General features: G+C 34.2%; 1 protein-coding gene across 1 annotated transcript in view; it reads left to right on the top strand.

Annotated features, from left to right (window-relative positions):
• Positions 1 to 12,471: 12,471 nt before the first annotated feature.
• LOC127959261 (neurexophilin-2-like) overlaps positions 12,472 to 22,212 on the top strand; it is a 40,388-nt gene continuing 30,647 nt past the window's right edge. Inside the window, exon 1 of the mRNA XM_052558326.1 lies at positions 12,472 to 13,093. Coding sequence (XP_052414286.1) covers positions 13,040 to 13,093 — 54 coding nt within the window. The 5' untranslated portion in view covers positions 12,472 to 13,039. The remainder of the gene's footprint in view (positions 13,094 to 22,212) is intronic.

Here is a 22,212-nt window from a genome sequence, read left to right as displayed (position 1 = left end):
AAAATACTGATCTCAATAGGATTTAATATTATAAATATAGTAGTTAATATTAACATAATTAACATGATTTAATATATTTACATAAAAGGTGAATTACTAATATAGAAATTATGTAGTAAAAACATGTAAAATAAATATTAAATTATATATGCAATAGAAAATTAAATATTCTTTAATTATATAAATAATTTAATATATCTATATAATGTCATTAGTGCTGAAAAACGAATAATCGCGTTTAATTGCATCCAAAATAAATGTTTTAGTTTGCATAATATACAGTTTGTGTGCGTTCTGTGCATATTTATTATGTATGTATAAATACACATACATACAGTTCATATTTAAAACATGTTTAATAAATAATTAAATAAATAAATGTAATATATAAAAATATATTTTTCTTAAATATATGCATGCATGTGTATACACACACGTACTATGTGAACAAAAAGGTTTATTTTGGATGAGATTAATTGTGATAATCATTAATCACATGGAGGGGTTTTATTCATAAGCAGTTGATTATGGTGAAAGTGTCTGGATATGACAGCTGATGCACAGAATAGAGTCAGTTTGATGTAATGTTAACTTTAAAGAGCTCATGCAGTGATTTATTACTGGTGTTTGTGTTGTTGTGGGCGTTTCTGCTCCTGCTGTCCTATTGGTCATTGCTGCATCTCATTAATGCTCATTTGCATAAAACGAAACTATTCCTGCACTGTGTTCAGCATTTACAAGAATTTGATAAAATGACTGATTCAGACGTCTTTTAGATTTGTTCTTGAAGCAGCATGATCAAAAATACAGTAAAAAATAAAATTATATTATTGTAATTTAAAACAGCTGTTTTCTGTGTGAATCTGTGTTAAAGTGTAATTTATTTCTGTGATGCTCCGCTGTATTTTCAGCATCATTCCTCCAGTCTTCAGTGTCACATGATCTTCAGAAATCAGAATTCTTTTTTTTTAAGTAATGACTTCAAAGCTTTAAACAGTAGTGTGTGTTTAAATGTGTCATTTCAACTTAAAGTGCTTGTGCCTGACTGTATGTTATAAGTTGCATATTTCAGATCAGAAGTGTAGTTAACTTTAGTTTAGTTGGATATCTAACCCAATACATTTCAAGTTATTATAAAGAATTGCAGCAGCATTTTTTACAATCAAAAAGATAAACTTAAATCCTTGTGTCCATTTAAGATTTTTCTGAAGTTTTTCTGTAGATGTTGCTCACACACACACACACACACAGCACAGGTGACCCATGTGTTGCTGTAGACATGTTGTCTGTTGTCTCATTACATGGAGGAGAACAGCATCCCGTAGGTCCTGCGTCTCCGCTGCACTTCTGACAGACGAACAGACGCTTGTTAAATATTTAGGCTTGGAAATCCAGTCCAGTCTCACCAAACACTCATGAGATGCTCCAACAGAGGGTGAGACAACAGACAAACAGCCCAAAGACACTGAGAAAAGACGAGTCAATCAGTCTGAGAACAGAAGCGTGTCCATTTCAACACGGCTAATGTGTAAGTGTGTGTGTGTGCTGGCTATGAAATAAGACCGAATATGTAACCACATGTCCCACAAGGATAGTAAAACCTGAAAGAAAAAAAACAGGTATTAAAAATAGTAAATGCAAACAGGTTTTCTGTAAGGGAAAATATCATTTGGTCAGATTCAAAGTAATTCAGCTGTGCATCACAGAAATAAATTACAGTTTAACAGATATTCACATAGAAAACTGCTGTTTTACATTACAATAATATTTCACTATTTTTACTGTATTTTTGATCAAATAAATGCAGCTTTGTTGAGCAGAAGAGACTTCTCTGGAAACGTTAAAGAACAAGAAGATGCCAAAAATAGCTTAAATTGAGAAAGAAGTGAATGAGTAAATTAAATGACCATTTTATGAGGAACTAGCCTGAATATAACACATTTATTTATTAACTTTAATTCCTAATGATAAAATTGATGCAAAAACAGCAGTTTCAATATAAAGATATATGGCAAATAATCAATGAATTTTAATTTTGTTCTGAACTATTGTTATATAAGTGTTCATGCTGTTCTCATTCTAGCTGAAATAATCTACATTTTAACATTTTCTTATGTATTTCTCTTTCTTCTCTAGGCTTTACGCTGTGCAATATTAGATGTCAAATGAGCAGTATATACAAAACGCAAGCAATTGTAACATGTTTGAGGATAATCACACACATGGGTTTTCTGTCTTCCCTCTACAACACGCAGTCGTCTGTAATTAACGAGTCTCTCCACAGTTTCACATTTTAATTGCTCCTGCCAGCTGATGTCTCCAGCTCCTCTTAGGGTGTGAAAATCATTAAAAAAATACACATATATATATATATATATTCTGTGGAGTTTGTGCTTTCTTCCTTCTTTGTGTCCTCTGGTGTGGACAGTGGTTAGTTGTTTAGTTGTTAATCAGAGACTTTGTGAAGTTTACGGCGGAAGAGGCCCGGCGGCCGTTCATTACCACATCCGTACTTCTGCGAATGAGTGGAGAATAATGAACTGTAATGTCCCGTGTCGCTCATCAGAGGCTCGTCTCCTCACGCCGGACCGGTGACCCTGGTTTTCTCTGTGAATAATGAGCGCCGGTCAGTGGAGCTCGGTGGGGTTGTTCTCACTAATCATGCAGGTGTGAGAGTCGAGGACGGCCTGCCTGCTTGAGCTCTGTTTTTATCAATCTGTGTGTTGTTCACATGACTAAGCAGGGTCTGTCCCTACTAGTGCTGAGACTAACGCATTACATGTAATCAGATTACTCTTTAAATAACTAGCTGAAGTAAAGCATTGCCTGTTAATTTAAAGGGAAATATCAGTTACTTTTTCAAACAAGTTACAGCCGTTACTTTGTTTCCATGTGTTGAGTGACAGCTCTGGTGTTGCCATGGAGACAGTAAACAGCAGAGTGTTGTTTACTCATCTCACCTGTTCAAAAACACATTCAGTGGTCCTCATTATCAATAAAAACAGTCAAATACAAACTCAGAATATAAAGCCCCATTCACAACAAGAACAATAACTATAAATATAACGATATTAGCCACACCAGCGAATTATATTGTCAGTAAGCGCATACACATCTGCCGCTTTAAATTCTCGAGTTTGTTTAAAGAAGGACTGATTATGACTGGGTGTCAACGTTTCAATCGTTCATCAATTAGAGAAAATGGTAACACTTTAGTATAGGGTCCAATTCACACTAATAAGTAGTTGCTTATAAGCATGTCTATTATTAACATATTGGCTGTTTATTAGTGCTTATAAAGGACATATAATGCATGACATCCATAATCCTACCCGATACCCTAAACTTAACAACTACCTTATAAACTATTAATAAGCAGCAAATAAGGAGTTAATTGAGGGGAAAGTCATAGTTAATGGTTAGTTAATAGTGATAATTGGACCCTTAAATAAAGTGTGACCGAAAAAATGGGTTTGAAAGTGATTCCAACAATATTGTTTCTCTTCTCTGTCCTCCTTCATCAGCTCTTACAGTTGAACACTTTGCAATATTCTTCATAAATAAAACAAGAAACATCAGTGACCAATTCTCCACACCACAAACCGATGATAACTTCATGATGACAAATACAAACTCTCTCTCCTTCTCTCCACTTTCAGAGACGGACGTTTCCAAACTTTAGTTTCATCCTACTACCTGTCCACTTGATCTTATCCCCACTCACATACTTCAGGCCACTTCTTCTTCAGTCATACCTTCACTTACTCACATTATCAACATCTCTCTCTTAACACGGATCCATTTCCCACAGCATTCAAGCAGGCTCGGGTAAGCCTATTGCTTAAAGCACTTTTAGAAAACTACAGACCGATATCCCTTCTTCAGTTCATTTGCAAAGGCAAACAACTCTCTATGTTCCTTGCACAGAACAACCTCCTGAAAACCAATCTGGCTCCAGAAGCAGCCACTCAACTACGACTGCCTAGCTTTCTAAGTCACAACTACTTTCTACTGGGGTTCCTCAAGGCTCAGTACTTGGACCACTTCTGTTCTCCATCTACATGATGCCATTAGGATCTGTCGTTCAGAAGCATGGCTTTTTTTATCACTGCTACGCTGATGACACCCAACTCTACTTCTCATTCCAACAAGATGACCCGACAGTAGCTGCTTGTTCGCATTGAATTCAAGTTACTGATGTTTGTCTACAAGACAACCACAATCTATTGTAATGCTTTGTTTTTAAAAGTACATTTTGCCAACACTGCCCCCCACCCCCAATACACACACATATCCCATAATGCCCCTCTCTAAGCCCTTCACCCACTCTTTAGGGGTCAAATGAACCACACGGCTTCAGAAAGAGCCATTAACCTCGTCACTGTGTGAGGAGAATCTCTGTCCTGGTGCTTTTTTATATACAGTAAGAGAAGAGATGACTGAACTGTCAACAAAGTTTCTGTTCGTTCTTTACTATAATATAATGCAATATAATGCATTAAAGGATTGGATATGTGACCATCTTCTTTGAGAATCATCATGCAGCTCAAACATGTCAAACCTGGTAAGATGCACCTTTATGGTGTTTATCCTCATTTGTGGTTATGCACAAGCATTTCTATTGAATCAGTTTTATTTAGAGCTTTTTATGGAACACATTCATTCTTAAAAAAAAAAGGTTGTTATTGGGATCGAAGGTTCCATTAAGAACCTTTAACATCCAAGGATTTTTGTATAGGTTTTATGTATTTGCATAAAATGGATGTTTTTTTTTTTTTGCGATATACAGTATTTTGAAGAAAGACTGAAGAAATAATTACGCTGTTGAAATATTCTATACTGCAGTATGTTTGCTTTATTTGAGTAATGCCATTAAATACAGTAGCATCATGACATCAGTAGATTTGGATATTGTTGATTCTTTTTTTGTCCTTTTTTATTAACTAATGCAATAACTTTAGATCTGTTTCTCACATGCATCACTTAAGTCGGGATGCTCTTATGATGCTTTTTTTTTTGGCGTTAATAGTCTGACTTTAAATGGGAGAGATGTCATGATGGCTAGTAAGGAGCTGTGAGTTCTTGCAGATTCTAGCCGTCGGTGAGCAGAAGTGTGAGAGGATTTCTGGAGGTTAAAAACGACTAGTATTTTGGCTGTACGGCAGACACAGGAGGTCCAGGGGTAGATGGCAGATTTAATTTGACACGAATGAAAGTGAGGCGGTGAGGGACCGTGCCATACGGTTTTGAGGTGACATCTCATTTTCACAATCTGCGCTTTCCAGGTTTTTCATCCGTATCTATCCATATTTTTAAAGGAATAGCAGACGAAGGCTTTTTTTAATTTAATGTGCATGACTTTCAGTTATTCTAGCCGTACAAAAACAGCTTGTTATGCTGTTTAATACTGTAAACTGGTGTCTGTCTGGTGCGGCTATTCTGGTGCAGCTTCACAAAATCAACTAGATGCATGGAAAGAAATAACGGAGGTGTATTTAAAGCAATAGCAGCATTAACGTCAGAGAACATGTAGAGTCTGACCCGACTATCGTCCACAGAGGCTTCTTCCCTGGAGAATCCAGAACACTCTGCACCCGCTGCATTAAACTTTTACAAGTTACAATCAGTGTCGAGACTCCAGGTCTCCTGTGTGTGTGTGTGTGTGTGTGTCGCTCTGTCTAACCTGTATTCTGTCTCAGTTTGTGGCTGCGGTTGTAAACCTGTGTTTGACTGTGTTTTTGGCCCCGTGTGGAGTCAGGGACGAGTCAAGAGTCCGACTGAGATTCGCTGGAGATGATTGGGACGCTCTCCACAGGGATAGAGCGAGAGAGACAGATAATAGAGGAAATCCTGTGTATTTTGGGAGAGGAAGAAAAGTTTATCCGCCTGGCAGCGCAGTAGTCAACACTGGGACAAACACTGATCCCTCTTTTCCATTTACAATTGTTCTCTGCATTCATCTAGGACATGTGTCCTGTTTTCGTATTCATTGTGATAAGATGGAAATGTATTTGTGTTTATTTCCCCCGTTTTTATTTAACAGTATGTTTGTATAATAGTGCTTTTGCAACATTGTGAAATGTTACACAGTCATGCCAATAAAGCTCATTAGAACTGAATGGAATTGAATTGAATTGAGAGAGAGAGAGAGAGAGAGAGAGAGAGAGAGAGATTTACACACTGCAAAAAGATGCTTTTCATACTTATCTTCAATGTCGTTTCCAGCTAAAACATCAAAAAAATCTTAGATCAAGAAGGATTTTCTAGACAAGTAAAAAATGTTGTCTTGTTTTCAGAAAAAACAAGTTAAAAATAAGTTACTTTTTGCTTAAAACAAGTAAAATAATAATTATCATGTTACAAGCAAAAAGTCTGAAAATAAAAAAAGAGAATAATTTTTACTTGTCTAGAATTTCGTTCTTTATTTAAGAATTTTTTGATATATTAGCAGTAAACAAAAAATCTTAATACTTTTTCTATTAGTATTTTTAGTATTTTATATAGTATTTTTTATTTTGAATATAGTATTTTTTTTTTTTTTGCATTGCAAAACCTTCTATTTACAGAGATTGCCCTGCTTGCGATTACATACAGTAGACTCAAGTAACAAATATCAGGTTGCAACTCAATACGAATCAATAAAGTGTAAAAAAATAATTTGTCTTCAAAAATGTGACACACAGCATCATTACAGCACCAAGTATTTTCAAAAGAAAAGTAAAAGTCTATACAATTTCTAGATTGCACCAGGTTATGCAACAATATTTTGTACAGTATCCAGACTGGTGGTGATATCAGCACGCCTGCTATCTGTATAGAAAGCATCTTTGACTTGATGATCCTGCTCATCTCTCTCTCTCTCTCTCTCTCTCTCTCTCTCTCTCTCTCTCTCTCTCCCTCTCTCTCTCCCTCCCTCGCTCGCCCCCCAGAGAGCTGGCTGTTACCTGTCACTGTTTCTGCCTGCAGGCGTCTGAACCCGGCTGTCACCGTGCCCGCTGGAAGAGTCACCTTTCTGGGATATGAATCCTAATGAGGTGGGGGGGAAGCCAAGACAGATGGGGAGGAGTGGAGGTCTGACAGGCCAGCGTACCGCTGAGCTGCCAGATTATTTTTGGTCATTTATAACTGTAGTTACTTAAAAATACTGTGCTGTGAATCCAGCACAAACACAAGAGAACCTGGAGCACACGCTCGTCTGATTTCACTGTGATATAGAAAACGATGACGTACAAACACCTGTGACTCAACATTAATTTCATTGTATTGTATGATAAAACAGAAAACAATGCATTATTCTGTATTTAAGAACATCTAAACGCTACACAAAACCCATCAATAAAATATAAAGTGTATATTAGTGCTGTCAAACGATTAATCGCATCCAAAATGAACGTTTTTGTTATATAATAATATATTTGTGTATACTGTGTTTATTTGTTTTGTATGTATAAATTCACACACATGCATTTATATATTTTTCTGAAAAATATGTTGTTTATATATTAAATATATTTATATATAATATAAATGATATTAATATAAATATATACATGTAAATGCATGTAAATATTTTGAAAATGTATACCTTTATGTTTGTGTATTTACATACACATAATAAATAAACACAGTATAAACACATTTTATGTAAACAAAAAAAAAATCTTTTTGGATGCGATTAATCGTTTTTTATATATATATAGCCTTTTTTGACTATTTTTGACATTATTAAATGTTTTTTATTTTATTCCTTTGTGTATTATTATATCATATTTTGTGTTTTTTTTTTTTATAAATGAAATAATACAATTAATACAATTAAATTTAATATATAAATAATTAAATATTAGAATAAAATTTTATAATTAACTTAATTATATACATGTGTTTTTATAATATATATATATATATATATATATATATATATATATAATTTAAATATTACATTATTTAATATTTTTCTTTATAATTATATATTTACATTATGAATGCATGTACATACATACATACATATATTTTAAAATGCGAGTTGTTACATCAAATCTCTAAACACATTTCTGCATGTCCCATCATATTGTGTGTGTGTGTGTGTAAGTGTGTATGTGTGTATAGAGTATGTATCTGTTTTTGCATAGAAACTGCATTCCATTGCCCAAGGATCCATGAGGTTGTCATCTACCTGATATAAGTCTCCAGTCTGTGAAACTCTTTTTCTTGGAGATTTGCTCTGAAACACTTGGAAGTATCACCGATTAATGAGAAAAAAATTGTGCAGAAATCACTTCTGTCTCTTCTGTCAGCGCGATATAATATAATCTCATTCCTCTACTTCTACCTGACACCCCTTACATGTCTCTCCCAGCCGGTGAAATATCGGCCTGAATCGCATTAAAATGACAAAGATATAATCATGATTCCTCTAAACATCCCAGACCCGCAGTAATGCACTGCAGTATCCATCTGAATAAACACAACTATATGACAGGCTCTCCAATCATGTTAGGAGGAACACACACACACACACACACACACACACTTGGCCAGCGGGGGAAATGAGGGTTTTACACAAACAAAAGCTCTCATTAGAGATGTGTGGCCTGTGTCACCTTCTCATAGAAATGTTGTTGAGCCTAGAGACACACGAAGATATATATTTATACATGCATCTCACAACAGAGCTGTAGTAAAAGTGTTCTGCATGAATGAGTTTGGGCTTTTACACGTTCTTCGATCGGATGGCTGTTTTCTTTACAGCTCACTATAAATACTGTGTTTTATTGACCACTTCTGAGTGAAGTTTGAGTGATTAGATCACTTTAAAAATTGGGCCAAATCTACATCTCCCTGTAAAATAAATAATAGTGAGAATAATAAATACATGCAAAGGTATTTTCACCTCGACTTACTTTTTAAAGTTTTTTAGAACCAAAGTTTAAGTTAATTTAAGCTTATTTTCTTAATTCAACCAATTAATAAGGTTTTAGTTGACACTGACTTTTTGCATTCCCATTTAAATTCATTTCTTCTAAACTAAATGTAACATTTAAATTGTTAAAATGTAACATAATTTCGCAGTGAACTTTTGTGCACACTGAAAACTTAAAGTACTTTCATTATTATTTTATTATAAATTCATATGACTTTACATTTGATTTGTCAAGTTGAAAATATTTAAAAGTGCTACTTAACTGAAAAGTTCATTTTTACAGTTCAGTATTTAGCGCTGTTTTTGGATGTTAAATTATAAATAAAGCCTTTTGTAATATCTAATTTATTTAACATTTTGAAATACTGTACTTTAACCTCAAAATGATTGTTAAAGGTGAAAATATCCCAAAAAATTCTCTTGATTACATGTTTCTAAACTCAACATTTTCTCTAATAACAGCCCAAAGGAAAGAGAAAACAGGACCGTCCTTTAATATTCAACTATTTTTATTTTTCTGCAAACAAATGCAATGAACTGCCAAACAACTTGCAGTGTTGTTCTCTTTTCCAGTCGATAATGCTGATAGTTTATATTATCATAAGTTAAAGGTCAGCAAAATGCAAATGTAAGTTTCTCATCAAATCTGAGCCGGATCAGCCGGAGAATCACAAAACCATTTGTTTTATTTCACTTAACATTACGTTAAATCATGCATTCGCTTTCAAGATTACAGGTACACTGTTTTTGTGTTTGCATTTCTTTCACAACACCATGCAGCAAACCAAAACAGTGTCTTTTTTTATAAAGTTCCCAGCGAGAAAAACCTTGCAAACTCAGATATCTGACAGGTCGCCTGTACATTTTCAGCACACTGTACTCTCTCTCTCTCTCTGTCTTTCTATGATTTGTGTTCTTCTAAAGTGAATCTGGCTCGTTCTGTTCTTAAATTGTGCTGATGTAATTAGCAATTTGGCTTTGTCGTTGTGATTTACTGTTTGCTGCTTTCTCTCTGCTGGCCACTATGTGATTTTCTATTAACAAACGACAGAATCGAAGCACCTTCAGCACTGCACTAATGGTAAATAAGTCAATACATGCATAGATGTTCAGTTGTTCAATTAAACGCACTTTTTTGCTTGCTGCATTATTGTTTGTTTGGTTGCTTTAGCAAAGTTCCTGATGGTGCACTGCTTATGTAAATGAACAGTGCATGGATGGACAATCTCAGGAAGCAGAATTCAATTTAAAGTTGATCTTAACTGTACTTAAACTGTGATCTTAAAGCTCCTTCAGATGTTTTAGAGTAAACATGTTGACTTGCACACACTTGGACTGTCACTGTTCAACGGAGAAAATACGATTTTAAGTGCAAATACCATTCAAATAGCAATATCCAAAAAAAATTTAAGTAAATTAAATCATGAGAGCAGACCACAAATGCACAGTATACTGTAAGTTGTCTTTACTCCCAAATGAAAAAAGACATGGAAAATTCAATAGATATCATTGTTATATCACGTCATGTTAATATACCAAAAGTAACGTTATTCTGAAAGTGAAAAATGAATGAAAATGTAAACCCCATTAAGTTAACATGAGGATGATGATTATTTGTAGCGCAATCTAATGATTTGAAATGAATTGCAAAAGTTTCCAAACCGGAAGTGCGTCCCATAATTAAAAAAAAAGGCTCGTTATGAAAAAATGTGCATATGACAAGAAACACTTTTTATGTGATTAAAAAGTGTAGTTATTTTCTTAACAGTTATTCCATTGTTGGCTAAAAGGTAAAAAAAAAAATGCGCACATTTGTTTTGCATGACGTGTATTGTACGCTCGTAAAAATGGCGCTCGCTTGAGTCAGAACCGTTCTGCTCTTCAGTGTTTGTGGTAAGTTATTAGTACACATACACACCGTGTGATCCAGGCGAACTCTCTCCTATTGTCTTTCCAGAATGAGTGCGTTGATCTGCAGAGGGCGAACTGGAAAAATTTGAGTGGATACGTGAGAAAATTGCGCTCATTTTTCCCGGCCATGTTCATTCATTTGCGCGGTTCTCTGAGAAATAGAAAGCGCGCGCTTTAGCAGCCCGCCAAAATCACCTGCCAACTTCAATACTGCACGAGCCGCGGGAACACAATGGAAACGAAACCAACGGAGCATTTATTTCCATGCTCCAAAAGTATGTATCAATGAAGGCAATTTACTTAGGATTCTGAAAGTGTGCTGTTTGGAGGAAAGTGGGTTTTTGGGGAAGCTACGCTGTAGGTTGCATATTTACATTTTGTCCTTTGAGTTTTCAAGGTCATTTGGTTCAATTAATCATTTTCTTTCTTAATTATGTATAACCAGCCAGGCTGTCGTTTAACCCTGTTGAAAAAAAAATGAAAAAAAAAAATAAAAACATAAAAAAAATTAGGCAATCAATTTATTCTAGCTACATTTAAATTAGTTGAATAACTAAAAAATAAATAAATGTAGTTAAAATAAATTGTTTGCAACAACTTACCTTAAAAAAACAAATCTGCATTGTTATTATTATTTCTTTTCAGGATTTAGTGGTTTTAACAAGCCACCAACAGAAGGTGACCATTAAAACCAGCACAAGTCCCATTATAACCAGTAAAACCATTACAAATTCTGGGATGGTTTCTATTGGGGTTTGTTTTTCAGCAGGGTGTGTTGTTTGGAGGATTTTCAGACACATTTTTAGTGTTCTTGTCAGTACTGGGAAAGTAGGCTATGTTTTCACATTTTGTGCTTTGAGTTTTTAAAGTCATTTGGTTCGATTAATCAATTCATCTCACAATTATTATGTATAACACCCTAGAACTCTCTAATGTAATTCTATTCTTTAAAAAAAAACACTAGCTTCTCTATTATTTTTGTATTCTGTTTTATTTTTATTTATTATACAATTAACAAAAGAAGAAACATGACTCTGCTCTATTCTTTTGTTATATCTGTTTTTCTTTTTATTATATAGCCAAAAAAAAAAAAACATGTTCTGTGTTAAGCTAACTGAGACTTGTTATAACACTTGCATGTCATTGTTTATTGTTGGTTTTGATCATTGTCCTCTTTTGTACGTCGTTCTGGATAAAAGCGTCTGCTAAATGAAGAAATGTAAACAGTCAGGCGGTGGTTTAATTGCACGTCTACATCAGATGTTTTCCGTCAGTCTTTCACAAGAGGGCGACGAAGGGCTTCATTCATGCAGATCAATCAGAGATTGATGCACATCAACTTTGAGTTGGTTACTAAACATTTCCTCGCCTTTATTCCCTGCCTAACATCATGCATTCTACTCACATGTAGTCTCAAAAATTGCCAGAAAGATCCGCTCGCCTCTTTCTCACATCCCTCTCTCTCTCTCTCTCTCTCTCTCTCTCTCTTTGTTTGTGTTGTTTGTTCGTAACCGATGCTTTTTAAAGATGTTGAATTATGTCTCGCGCTGTCGGCACAGATTGCACGTTTCATATTTTAACGCGGCGAACAGCTGTGAGACGAGATGCATTTTAAAACCATTCAAAATTTAAAAAAATCGCCTTTGGGAAGATTTGTTCATCTTTTTCATGCTATTTGTATGCATCGCTTTCTTGCCAAGTTATGCATCCCCGAAGAACCTCGTCTATATTAGCGCAACCGTGGCATATGTGTGGATTAATAATAACTTAGTGAATGCAAAATTCAATTGGAATATAAGAAGTAGGTACGCCAACTTTTGGCACCGTTCTGATGCACGCTCGGCGCGCGCGCGCGAGAGAGAGCTCGAGACGCAAAGTCTACACTGAGCGTGCGCTTCGGAGAGAGAGAGAACGCAACACAGTTTCTTTTTTAAACAGCAAACGGCGCGGTAATGAGGGCATTAGGCGAGAACGCCAGCTGACAGCACAAGTTTGCACCGTTCCCACGCCAACTTTTCACCTCCGTAAACCTGCGAATGGATGTGTGCTTCACTAATGACAAGGACTTCAAGAGCTGAACCTGCTCGGCTGCCTTAATAACTCCGAGAGCGCGGGTTTCCTCTCGCACACAGTCTCAGAGTGCGTTCCTCTCGGATGTTTTCTGCTCGGTGTATGTTTGCTCAACGGGACTAGTGTTCGGGAACGATGAGGCTGCTCTGCTGGAGCGTTCTGCTGCTCATCCACTGGATTCTGAGGAAGGTATGAAGCAGGTTTCTGTGAGTTCCGCAATTAAACAAGCGTCTCGTGCAGATCAGTGTGTGCTGCGTTCCGAACCAGAACTTCAGAACCAACTGAGTGTTAAAAATAAAAAAAATAACATAAAGCAAGAAAAATCACAGTGTAGTTTCAGGAGTTGAGCTCGAAAAGCTGAAAATCTATTGTAAATTTAATATTATGAGGATATAAGTTCACATAGCGTTTTAAATATTCAAATCTACTCTCATATATGTGACCCTGAAGCACTAAACCTGTCAAAAGGGTATTTTTTTATTGAAATGTATACGCCATCTGAATGCTTAATATGTCAGCTTTCCATCGATGTGTGGTTTGTTCGGAGGACAATATCTGCCTGAGATACAACTATTAGAAAATCTGGAATCTGAGGGAGCAAAAAAATCTAAATATTGAGAAAATCATCTTTAAAGTTGTTCAGATGAAGTTCTTAGCAATGCATATTACTAATCAAACATGAAGTTTGGATATATTTATGATGGGAGATTTACTAAATATCTTCATGGGACATGATCTTTACTTAATATCCGAATGATTTTTGGCATAAAAGAAAAATCTATTATTTTGACTGTTTCTATTTCTACAAATATACCTGTGATACTGATGACTGCTATGAATTCACGTACTGTATCTAAAGTGCATGCATGTGTGTGTGTGTGTGTGTGTGTGTGTGTTTTAAAGAAAATAGAGCTAGAGGTGTTGGGATGTGCATCTGATACCATGATACCATATGCAATTAAAATAAAATTTCTCTGGTTATACTCCTGCAGAATTATGTCTGTGTAATATATATGAAAGTCTCTCATAAACAGGGATCTGTGTGAGCAGTTACACCCAAATCGCTGTCAGACGCTGACCCTCATCTTCACTTCATCTCGGCCTGATGCGAAGAACAGCGTTTTATCATTTTCACGTTTCTGCTTCATGCTTAAGAGAACGGTTTCCTTGCAGCTGTTTAGAAACGACAAAATCCTGCTGCTGAAAATCACGTCACAGCATTAATGTTTAGACAGCTTTCTGAAGGCTTACCTGAAATAAAACATTTTATGATGAAGTTTCATCATCGGATGCGAACAAAAACAAGTCGTTCGGACAACATGCAGCTTGTCTGGAGACTTAGAAAGCATTTTTTGTATCTTGAAAAGGCTACGCTTTTCTGTTTATGATCTGGTTCATCATTACTTTCCTTCAAACCAAATACACAATCATCTGCTTACATCACACACACAAACAGAGTGTGGAGTGCATTTTTCTATAAAGCACACAGCATCTTATTGATGATCCCATTACTTTCCTCTGTAAGTGTGATCATGTCATAACGACCCACCAGTAAATCGCAGTCATGTATCACAGTCGAATCTTTTATGCTTGCACGGGTCCGCTTTATTAATGTCTTTATTCTCTTCTCCACATTTATTCAATATAATCTAATTTTTTAATGTGACTCATTTTTAGGCATCAAAGATCCATACCTCACGCTTTATAACTGGAATGATTATTAAAGCATATTTTACTTTAGCCTACATTTTTATGGCAGCGCACGTCGAGAGGCTGAGATCTACAGCGGTTCGCTCTTAAGCCCATCTCTTGATGTTTGTTCCCACAATGCAACTTGTGCGTATGAAATTGCATGTATTTACGCTGGTTTTGCGGCCCATCACATGTCAGAAGTGTGCTCAGCGGAACGGGGTGAAATGAATGCTGTCTTATCCTCTCCTAATAAATGGATCCAATTTACAAAGCTGTTTTCGAAAAAGAGAAAGTTGCAGCAGCGGGAGGTTCTTCTCACCCTCTTGTTCAAACCCCACCCGCTTACTCCTGTAATCCATCATATTAATGATAAAAGCAATCGTATTACTGACTCCAGCCAGAGTGGTGCCTTTATTTCTGGATTTCATGTCTCGTCTTTGATGATTGATATGAGAAGAGGAGATTGTGTTGCTATTAAAAAGAAGTGCATGCATGCTTTATTACTTTTATTGTGCTGTTTGGTCGCTCTGATTGACAGGTGATGGAATGAGTGTTATTAGATTACATAGATATGTGGTTAATGCATGCTAAAGAACTTGTGTTTTCATGCATATGCACATTTTAACATGCATTCATCAAAAACTTTTTGATTCTTTAAAGGCATTGCTATTTTTGTTGGAAGTTGATTTGAAAGGATCTCAGTGGCGTGTTTTGTGGTTTTAGAGTTATGTGTCAGCTGATTGACAGTGTCTCGAGGTTAATGAATACAGTACGTAAACGGCTCTCCGTTGACTGAAGGCTGCAATTAAAGTGAATTATTGGGGAAGCCCTGCGCTGTGGTTTTCATATTGACATGGCAGTGGATTTGTCTCACTTAAACCGTGTCCTAACCAGGCGCGACACGACTAGATTCCTACGACATGTTATTCATCTGTCCAAGCTGAAAGCCTGTGACTAATGTGTCATAAAGTGACCGCCACACAGTTTCTTTACCATTTATTTCAAATACAAGACTGTACACTTTAATTCGCCCATGAGTAAAATAATATATATTTGATATCAAATAAAACTAGTTATTTTAAGGCATTTATTATAAGAATAAAATATAACAAAATTTATTCAATTAAAAAACATTGAATATTTAAAACTGTGCTGTATTTGTTGAGTGTTGGAAGACTCAGTGACCTCAAACGCAGTGGTTCACTGTCACTGCTGTGTTCCATATATGGTCATGTGGAACAGGATTCTGGACCAATGAGAGCTGAGTGTGGGCGGAGCCTATCACGTGTGTGACACCGCATAAATAGACTCCAAACTAAATGTTGTGTCACTCATTGTAGTTGTTGCAGGTTATGATGACGAAACTCAGCTGCTTTGAATGTGTTAAAACCTATAAATTAAACTAGAAACTGATGTTTTTAAATATGCTTTAAATGCCGATTGACTAAAAACCCTACAGTGAAATTTACTAAATGAAACACGTTAATTTTATTCCATTTTTACTGAAATAACAAATTACGTTAAGCAGAACTTGAACTGAATCAGCTATTGGAATTTATGCTGTTTATATTTTGCTTTTAAGTGATTTATTCTAATCTTTTGAAAAAAAAAAATCTTAATTATTGTTATTATTATGCAAGATCAAATATAACATTTAGAAAGATAAATATAAAATGTAAAAAGAAGGAAATATCTTTAATAAATGTACAGTTATGCATGCAAATTAGCTATTAATTAATTGTAAACTCAAAATAAGAATTTCAGAGTCATGCACTTTAATGGCGTATACAGACATATGAATGTTTTCTTTTTAATAAAGTTTGAAAAGTCAAACCTAAAAATGCTTTGTAATAAACAAATGGATAATAGTTTCTTGACAAAAGGAATACTTTTTAATGAATTAAATGTGATTCTGCATTAGAAAACCCTTTTATCTGCACTGTGTGAAATGCATTTAAATTTGTGAAATATACAATTAATGGATTTGTGAACTGAATATGAGCAGCAGATTTCTGGCTCCCAGCATGCTTTGCTTCAGACTGTATGTGTAGAGTTAAGTGTTGATGAAAATAGATGGAGATGTTGGAGTTGTGCCTGATTATGAAGACGCTGTTAGTTGCTTTATTTGAGAGACGTAAGAGTCTTGTCACCGCTGCTCAGTGTTAGTTCAGATGATCTGATCACACACATGTTTTATATACAGTATACTGTACAGCTTCAGCTGAGTAACAGAGTAACAAGCGTAGCTATGATTCCTTGTGTTCATTACATTATTTATCGCACATCTTTCATCAATAAATTAAAGCAAGACAAGTGATATAAATGGTAGCTTGAGTTTGAGTTAAAAATACAGAAATGAATGCACTGGATGCGTTAGAAGCTAGAAGTTAAACTGCACCAAACACCAAAATATAATGTTCTTACACAAATGTTGATTGGTGGAAAACCCAACTGAGAAATTTGCTAAATAAAAGAAGTTAATTGCATAACTATTTAGATTTTTTATTTTATCTATTTATTTTTATTTTTTTTGTATTTTATATTAAAAAGATAATAATAAAAAGAATATCATTTATGATTGTCAAATTTGGAAAGGATTAGTAATAAATTATTAACATATAAAAGTTGTAATTTTAGAAAGTTGGCAAGAAAACAAACTCTTTTTTTATTTCTATATATAAAAATAATAAATATTTGATGTATATTTTAGATGCTTTAATAAATTTTATAATTTTTTTATAATTTTATAATTAGTATTGTAGTATTATGTAACATTATTTCTTAAACTTTAAATGTTTTAAGTGATTCATTTTATCCTTCATTTGAGATTTGATTCATTTCTGTGAATCAGTTCAAACTGTTCATTTCAGTGAATCGAGTCTCGGCTCTGATTCATTCATTGTTTTACATCAGACAGAACTGGTTTGTTGAAGACATAGTTGAAGTTAAGTTTTATAGATAAATTAAATGTTTGAATATGCATAAAACATTTTAAATATTCTTTGTTAATTTGGTGAAAAGGTTTTTTGTATTTGACATATCAATCTAATCCGTAACAATGGATGCATTGCCAAATATATATGTCATTTATATATAAATATTGCTATTTAGGTTTTTATTTCAGTTTAAGCTTTTATTTATTTCCATTTTATTTTTATATATTTCCAATTTTTTTTTTGTCAATAGTGCTTCAACTTAAACATTTTTCAGTTAGTTGCCAAAGTTAATTTTTTTTTTTTTTTGCATTTTTATGAATATTTGTATTTTATTTAATCTTTATTTCCGTTCACATTTAAATTTTATATTTTCTGCCTAAACGTTATTTTAAATTAGGTTTTTTATATATATAAATCTGCCTGTATTAGTATTTATTATTTTCTATTTTAGTATTTTTGTTATTTTAGAACATCAAGTTAAGCTAAATAAAAAATAAGAAATGCAGCTGAAATTAGTTTTTTATATTTTATTTTATTTCAGCCAACATTCATTTGATTTCAATTAAAATAAATCTTTTTTACAGTTTCAGTTAACTATAAATCTGCCTCCAATTGACAAAAAAAAATTATAGCAGATAGATAAATATTAATATAAATGAATATGCACAGACTGTATGGAGAGATTATCGTAGAAGAAACAAAGGGAAGGCGTTCTCTGTTAGCAGATGGTGTCTTGTCAAGACGTATAAAAGAGGACAAAGCCTCTCATTACAGCTCGATTACAGACGCTCGCTCGCTCTCTGTGTCTGCTCTGCATGGAGAAGGAAAGAGGAAGGGTCTTAGATGAGACGACGACCCAGAAGAAGCAGAAGATCGCCGCGTCTGAAGATGTGAACCGAGAGAGAGATGATCTGTGTCCAGAAGAACCGTGATGAGCTGAGAAACTCTTTCACTGATGCTGTAGTGTTGTTGTTTCTGGCTTTATCTGAGAAGTATAAATGATTCTTTCTCCTCTTCCAGATCAAGTTAACATGTATATCACATCTATTTCTAACTGTGTTGAATTTATATTGAATGTTAATTTTAATACATATTATATTTTAGTGGAATCATATGTTATAAACTATCCTCTTTAATAAAAGTATTACTTCTATACTATTATATTTTTTATTAATTAATTAATATATATACACTACTTTTATAGCACCTTTAAAAGCACTTGAAAAGCATTGAAATACAAAATAATATATATTTTAACAATTTCTTAAGAATTGTGATATAAAATAAAATAAAAAATAATCAAATTAAAGCTGCTTTAAATAAGTCGGTTTAAAGAGAATATTTAAAAACACTAAAATCAGAATTAGCTTATATTTTTATATTTTAAATTTTCATTTTTGTTGAAAATTTTAGGTGCTGTAATTTTATTTTATTTAATACTACTATTTAAGCATAATTTATTTTTATTTCTGTTTTAGTTTTTATTTATTTCTGTTTTTTTTTTAGTTAATGGTAATAACCCTAATTCTATGATATAGACTGAATATTATTTATAGGCTGCAGAATATGGAATTATAATTGTTTTAACCATATATATATATATATATATATATATAAATATAAAGCCTACTGTTCTAAAACTTTTGATTGTGTGTGTGTGTGTGTGTGTGTGTGTTGTGTCTGTGTGTGTGTGTGTGTGTGTGTGTGTGTGTGTGTGTGTGTGTGTGTGTGTGTGTGTTAGTCATACAGTGTTATATTTAACTAACTATAGAGAGACAGTGATCCTGTGAGTCTGAATCTTCTCTGAAGCGTGTGATGAGTGTGAAAGAGAAAGAGAAAGGTGGTGGCAGAGATGGAGATGATCTGATGGTCAGTTTTAATTAAGATTGCATCGCTGCCCTAGTTAGCAAGTCATCAGAGATAGGGCGGATTGGCATCAGTGTGTTTTCCTTTTTAACACACACACACACACACACACACACACACACTTGCAAGCAGGAAAATAGTTCACATCAGCAGGGACGCGCTGAACCGCATGCATGTGTCCTTGTCTGTGACAGAGAGCCAAAACTGCGTTAAACAGTGAGTCTTCAGCAGCACACATACACGCAAAATGCAATATAATCATAATTAAACATCAAATCAGCATATTATAATGATTTCTGAAGGACGTGACACTGAAGACTGGAGGAATGACGCTGAAAATACAGCGGAGCATCACAGAAATAAATTACACTTTAACACAGATCCACTTTCAAAACATCTGTTTCAAATAACAATAATATTTTTCTATTTTTACTGTATTTTTGATCAAATAAATGCAGCCTTTGTGAGCAGAAGAACTCTTTTTAAAATGTTTTTTCTTTTTCCAGAAAATAGTTCAAATTAATAATGACTCGTATTTTGCATATGGATGCACAAATTATAAATGCATATGCATGCACTATGCAATATAATCATAAATTAGCAGCAAATCGGCATATTATTATCAACATTTCTGAAGATCATGTGACACTGAAGACTGGAGGAATGATGCTGAAAATACAGCGGAGCATCACAGAAATACATTACAGTTTAACACAGATTCACACAGAAAACAGCGGATTTACATTAGAATAATATATCAAAAATTTTACTGTATTTTTTTTTTTTTTTTTTTTTTTTTTTGCAATATGTGCATTTAGGTAAAAAAAAATGTTAGCCTGAATGCACTGAAAGTCGCTTTTGGATAAAAGCATCTGCTAAATGCATAAATGTAATTTTATTTTCATTTTTAAAATGTACAGTTTTTCTTTTTCTGGAAAATAGACACAATTATTCATCCCTTATACTGTTCGTATGTTTTTTTCCAGTATATACTAATAAATGTAGCAAGTTTTTCATAAGAAAACATGCACATTTTACTCTTGTTTCACTCTAAATTCTGCAATAAATGAGTTCTGAGTGTTGTTTGGTGTTGACTGATGTGATTTTCCGAGAATGCGTTATGGGACAGACTTCATCTTCTCTGTGATCTGTGTGTGTTTTCAATGCGGCGCAGTCCTCGGTGATTAATAACCACACACCTGTGCTGATACATGACTGTGGGTTTTGTGCATGTAATGAAATATTAGGGAGTAATCCGAGCGATGTTCTGCTCTATAACACCAGCGGCTCAGGGTCAGAGCACCACACAAGGCTCAACATCAAGGATTAGTTTTTATCATTTTTTTAATATCTCTCCCATGGCTTGTAATGCATTAATTTAGACACGCATTGAATTTATTGGAGAGAGAGTGAGGGGGAAAAGGCAATAGTCTTTTTCTGAAATAATGATCTGTGTAGGCAGTGCCTCTGGACAAAAAAAGAAGTATAATAATAATAATGACAAATAGAAGGATGAAAATCGGCCCCAAATCCTGCCGACGTACACGAGTATCAGGGCTTTTATTAAAAATTTTAATATGAAAGCCCTTGTACCAGCCGAATCGAATTATAATTTGAAAGAAGGATGAATAAAATGGAAGACAAGAAAAGAAGTGATGACATCGTGTGGTTTGAGATGTTCGAGTTTTGTTCGGTGAAGCTGGATGTGTTTCCTTTTCGGGGAATATTAAAGGTTTCTCAGGTCAAAAAGGGAAGAAAAACACCACATTTATTTCATTTTTGTATTTTAAAGACATCATGACATCAGATAGACACTACTGATCAAAAGTCTCTCTCATGCTCATCAAAGCTGCTTTTATTTAATCAAAAATACAGTAAAAATAGTGAAATATTATTCTAGTGTAAAACATCTGTTTTCTGTGTGAATCTGTATTAAAGTGTAATGTATTTCTGTGATGCTCCGCTGTATTTTCAGCATCATTCCTCCAGTCTTCAGTGTCACATGATCTTCAGAAATCAGAATAATTTGATGATTTACTGCTCAAGAAACACTTCTGAGCAGCGATATTAATATTTGTATTCCTCACATTTGATCAAAAGTGACTGTCAAGACATTTATAATGTTAGAAAATATTTCTTTTTCAAATAAATGCTGTTCTTTTGAACTTTCTATTCATCCGTGGATCCTGAAAAATAAAATGCATCACATTTTCCACAAAAATATAATCAGAATTTTTTTTTTTAGCATATTATTCTGATTTCTGAAGATCATGTGACACTGAAGACTGGAGGAATGATGCTGAAAATACAGCGATATAAATTACATTTGAACAGATATTTAAATAGAAAACAGCTGTTTTAAATTACAATAATATTTCAAAATTTTTACTGTATTTCTGAACTAGCTTTGATGAGCAGGAGAAAGAAAAAAAGAAAAAAATTAACTATTTTAACATTTCGACCGGTTACAAATTCACAGGTTTATTTTTCCAGAAAATAAACAAAATATTAATATATTGTCTGCATTTAAGTTTTATTGTCAGATCAGACGCTTCCATCCTGGCACCAGTTCCTCATCAGAAAACACTCGTTTAGCTCTAAACATGTTTTCTGTAAGATCTGAGTGTGTATCGTATGTTTCCAGGAGAGTCTGCTCTTTTCTTCCTGCCTTCCTCCTCAGCATCCGTCTCTCTTCCTCTTCTTCCTCTTCCTCGTCTTCCTCCGTTCCTCGAGCCTCGCCGCGGCCCCTGATTAAAATGGAGCCCATGTCGGAATAATAAATGTGAGACGGATTCCATATCTTACGGCCCGGAG

Source organism: Carassius gibelio, chromosome B6 (genome assembly GCF_023724105.1).
Source record: "Carassius gibelio isolate Cgi1373 ecotype wild population from Czech Republic chromosome B6, carGib1.2-hapl.c, whole genome shotgun sequence".
In the NCBI taxonomy this organism is placed as follows: Eukaryota; Metazoa; Chordata; class Actinopteri; order Cypriniformes; family Cyprinidae; genus Carassius; species Carassius gibelio.
Note: the sequence above shows the minus strand (reverse complement) of the source record. Positions and strands in the feature narration are given on the sequence as shown.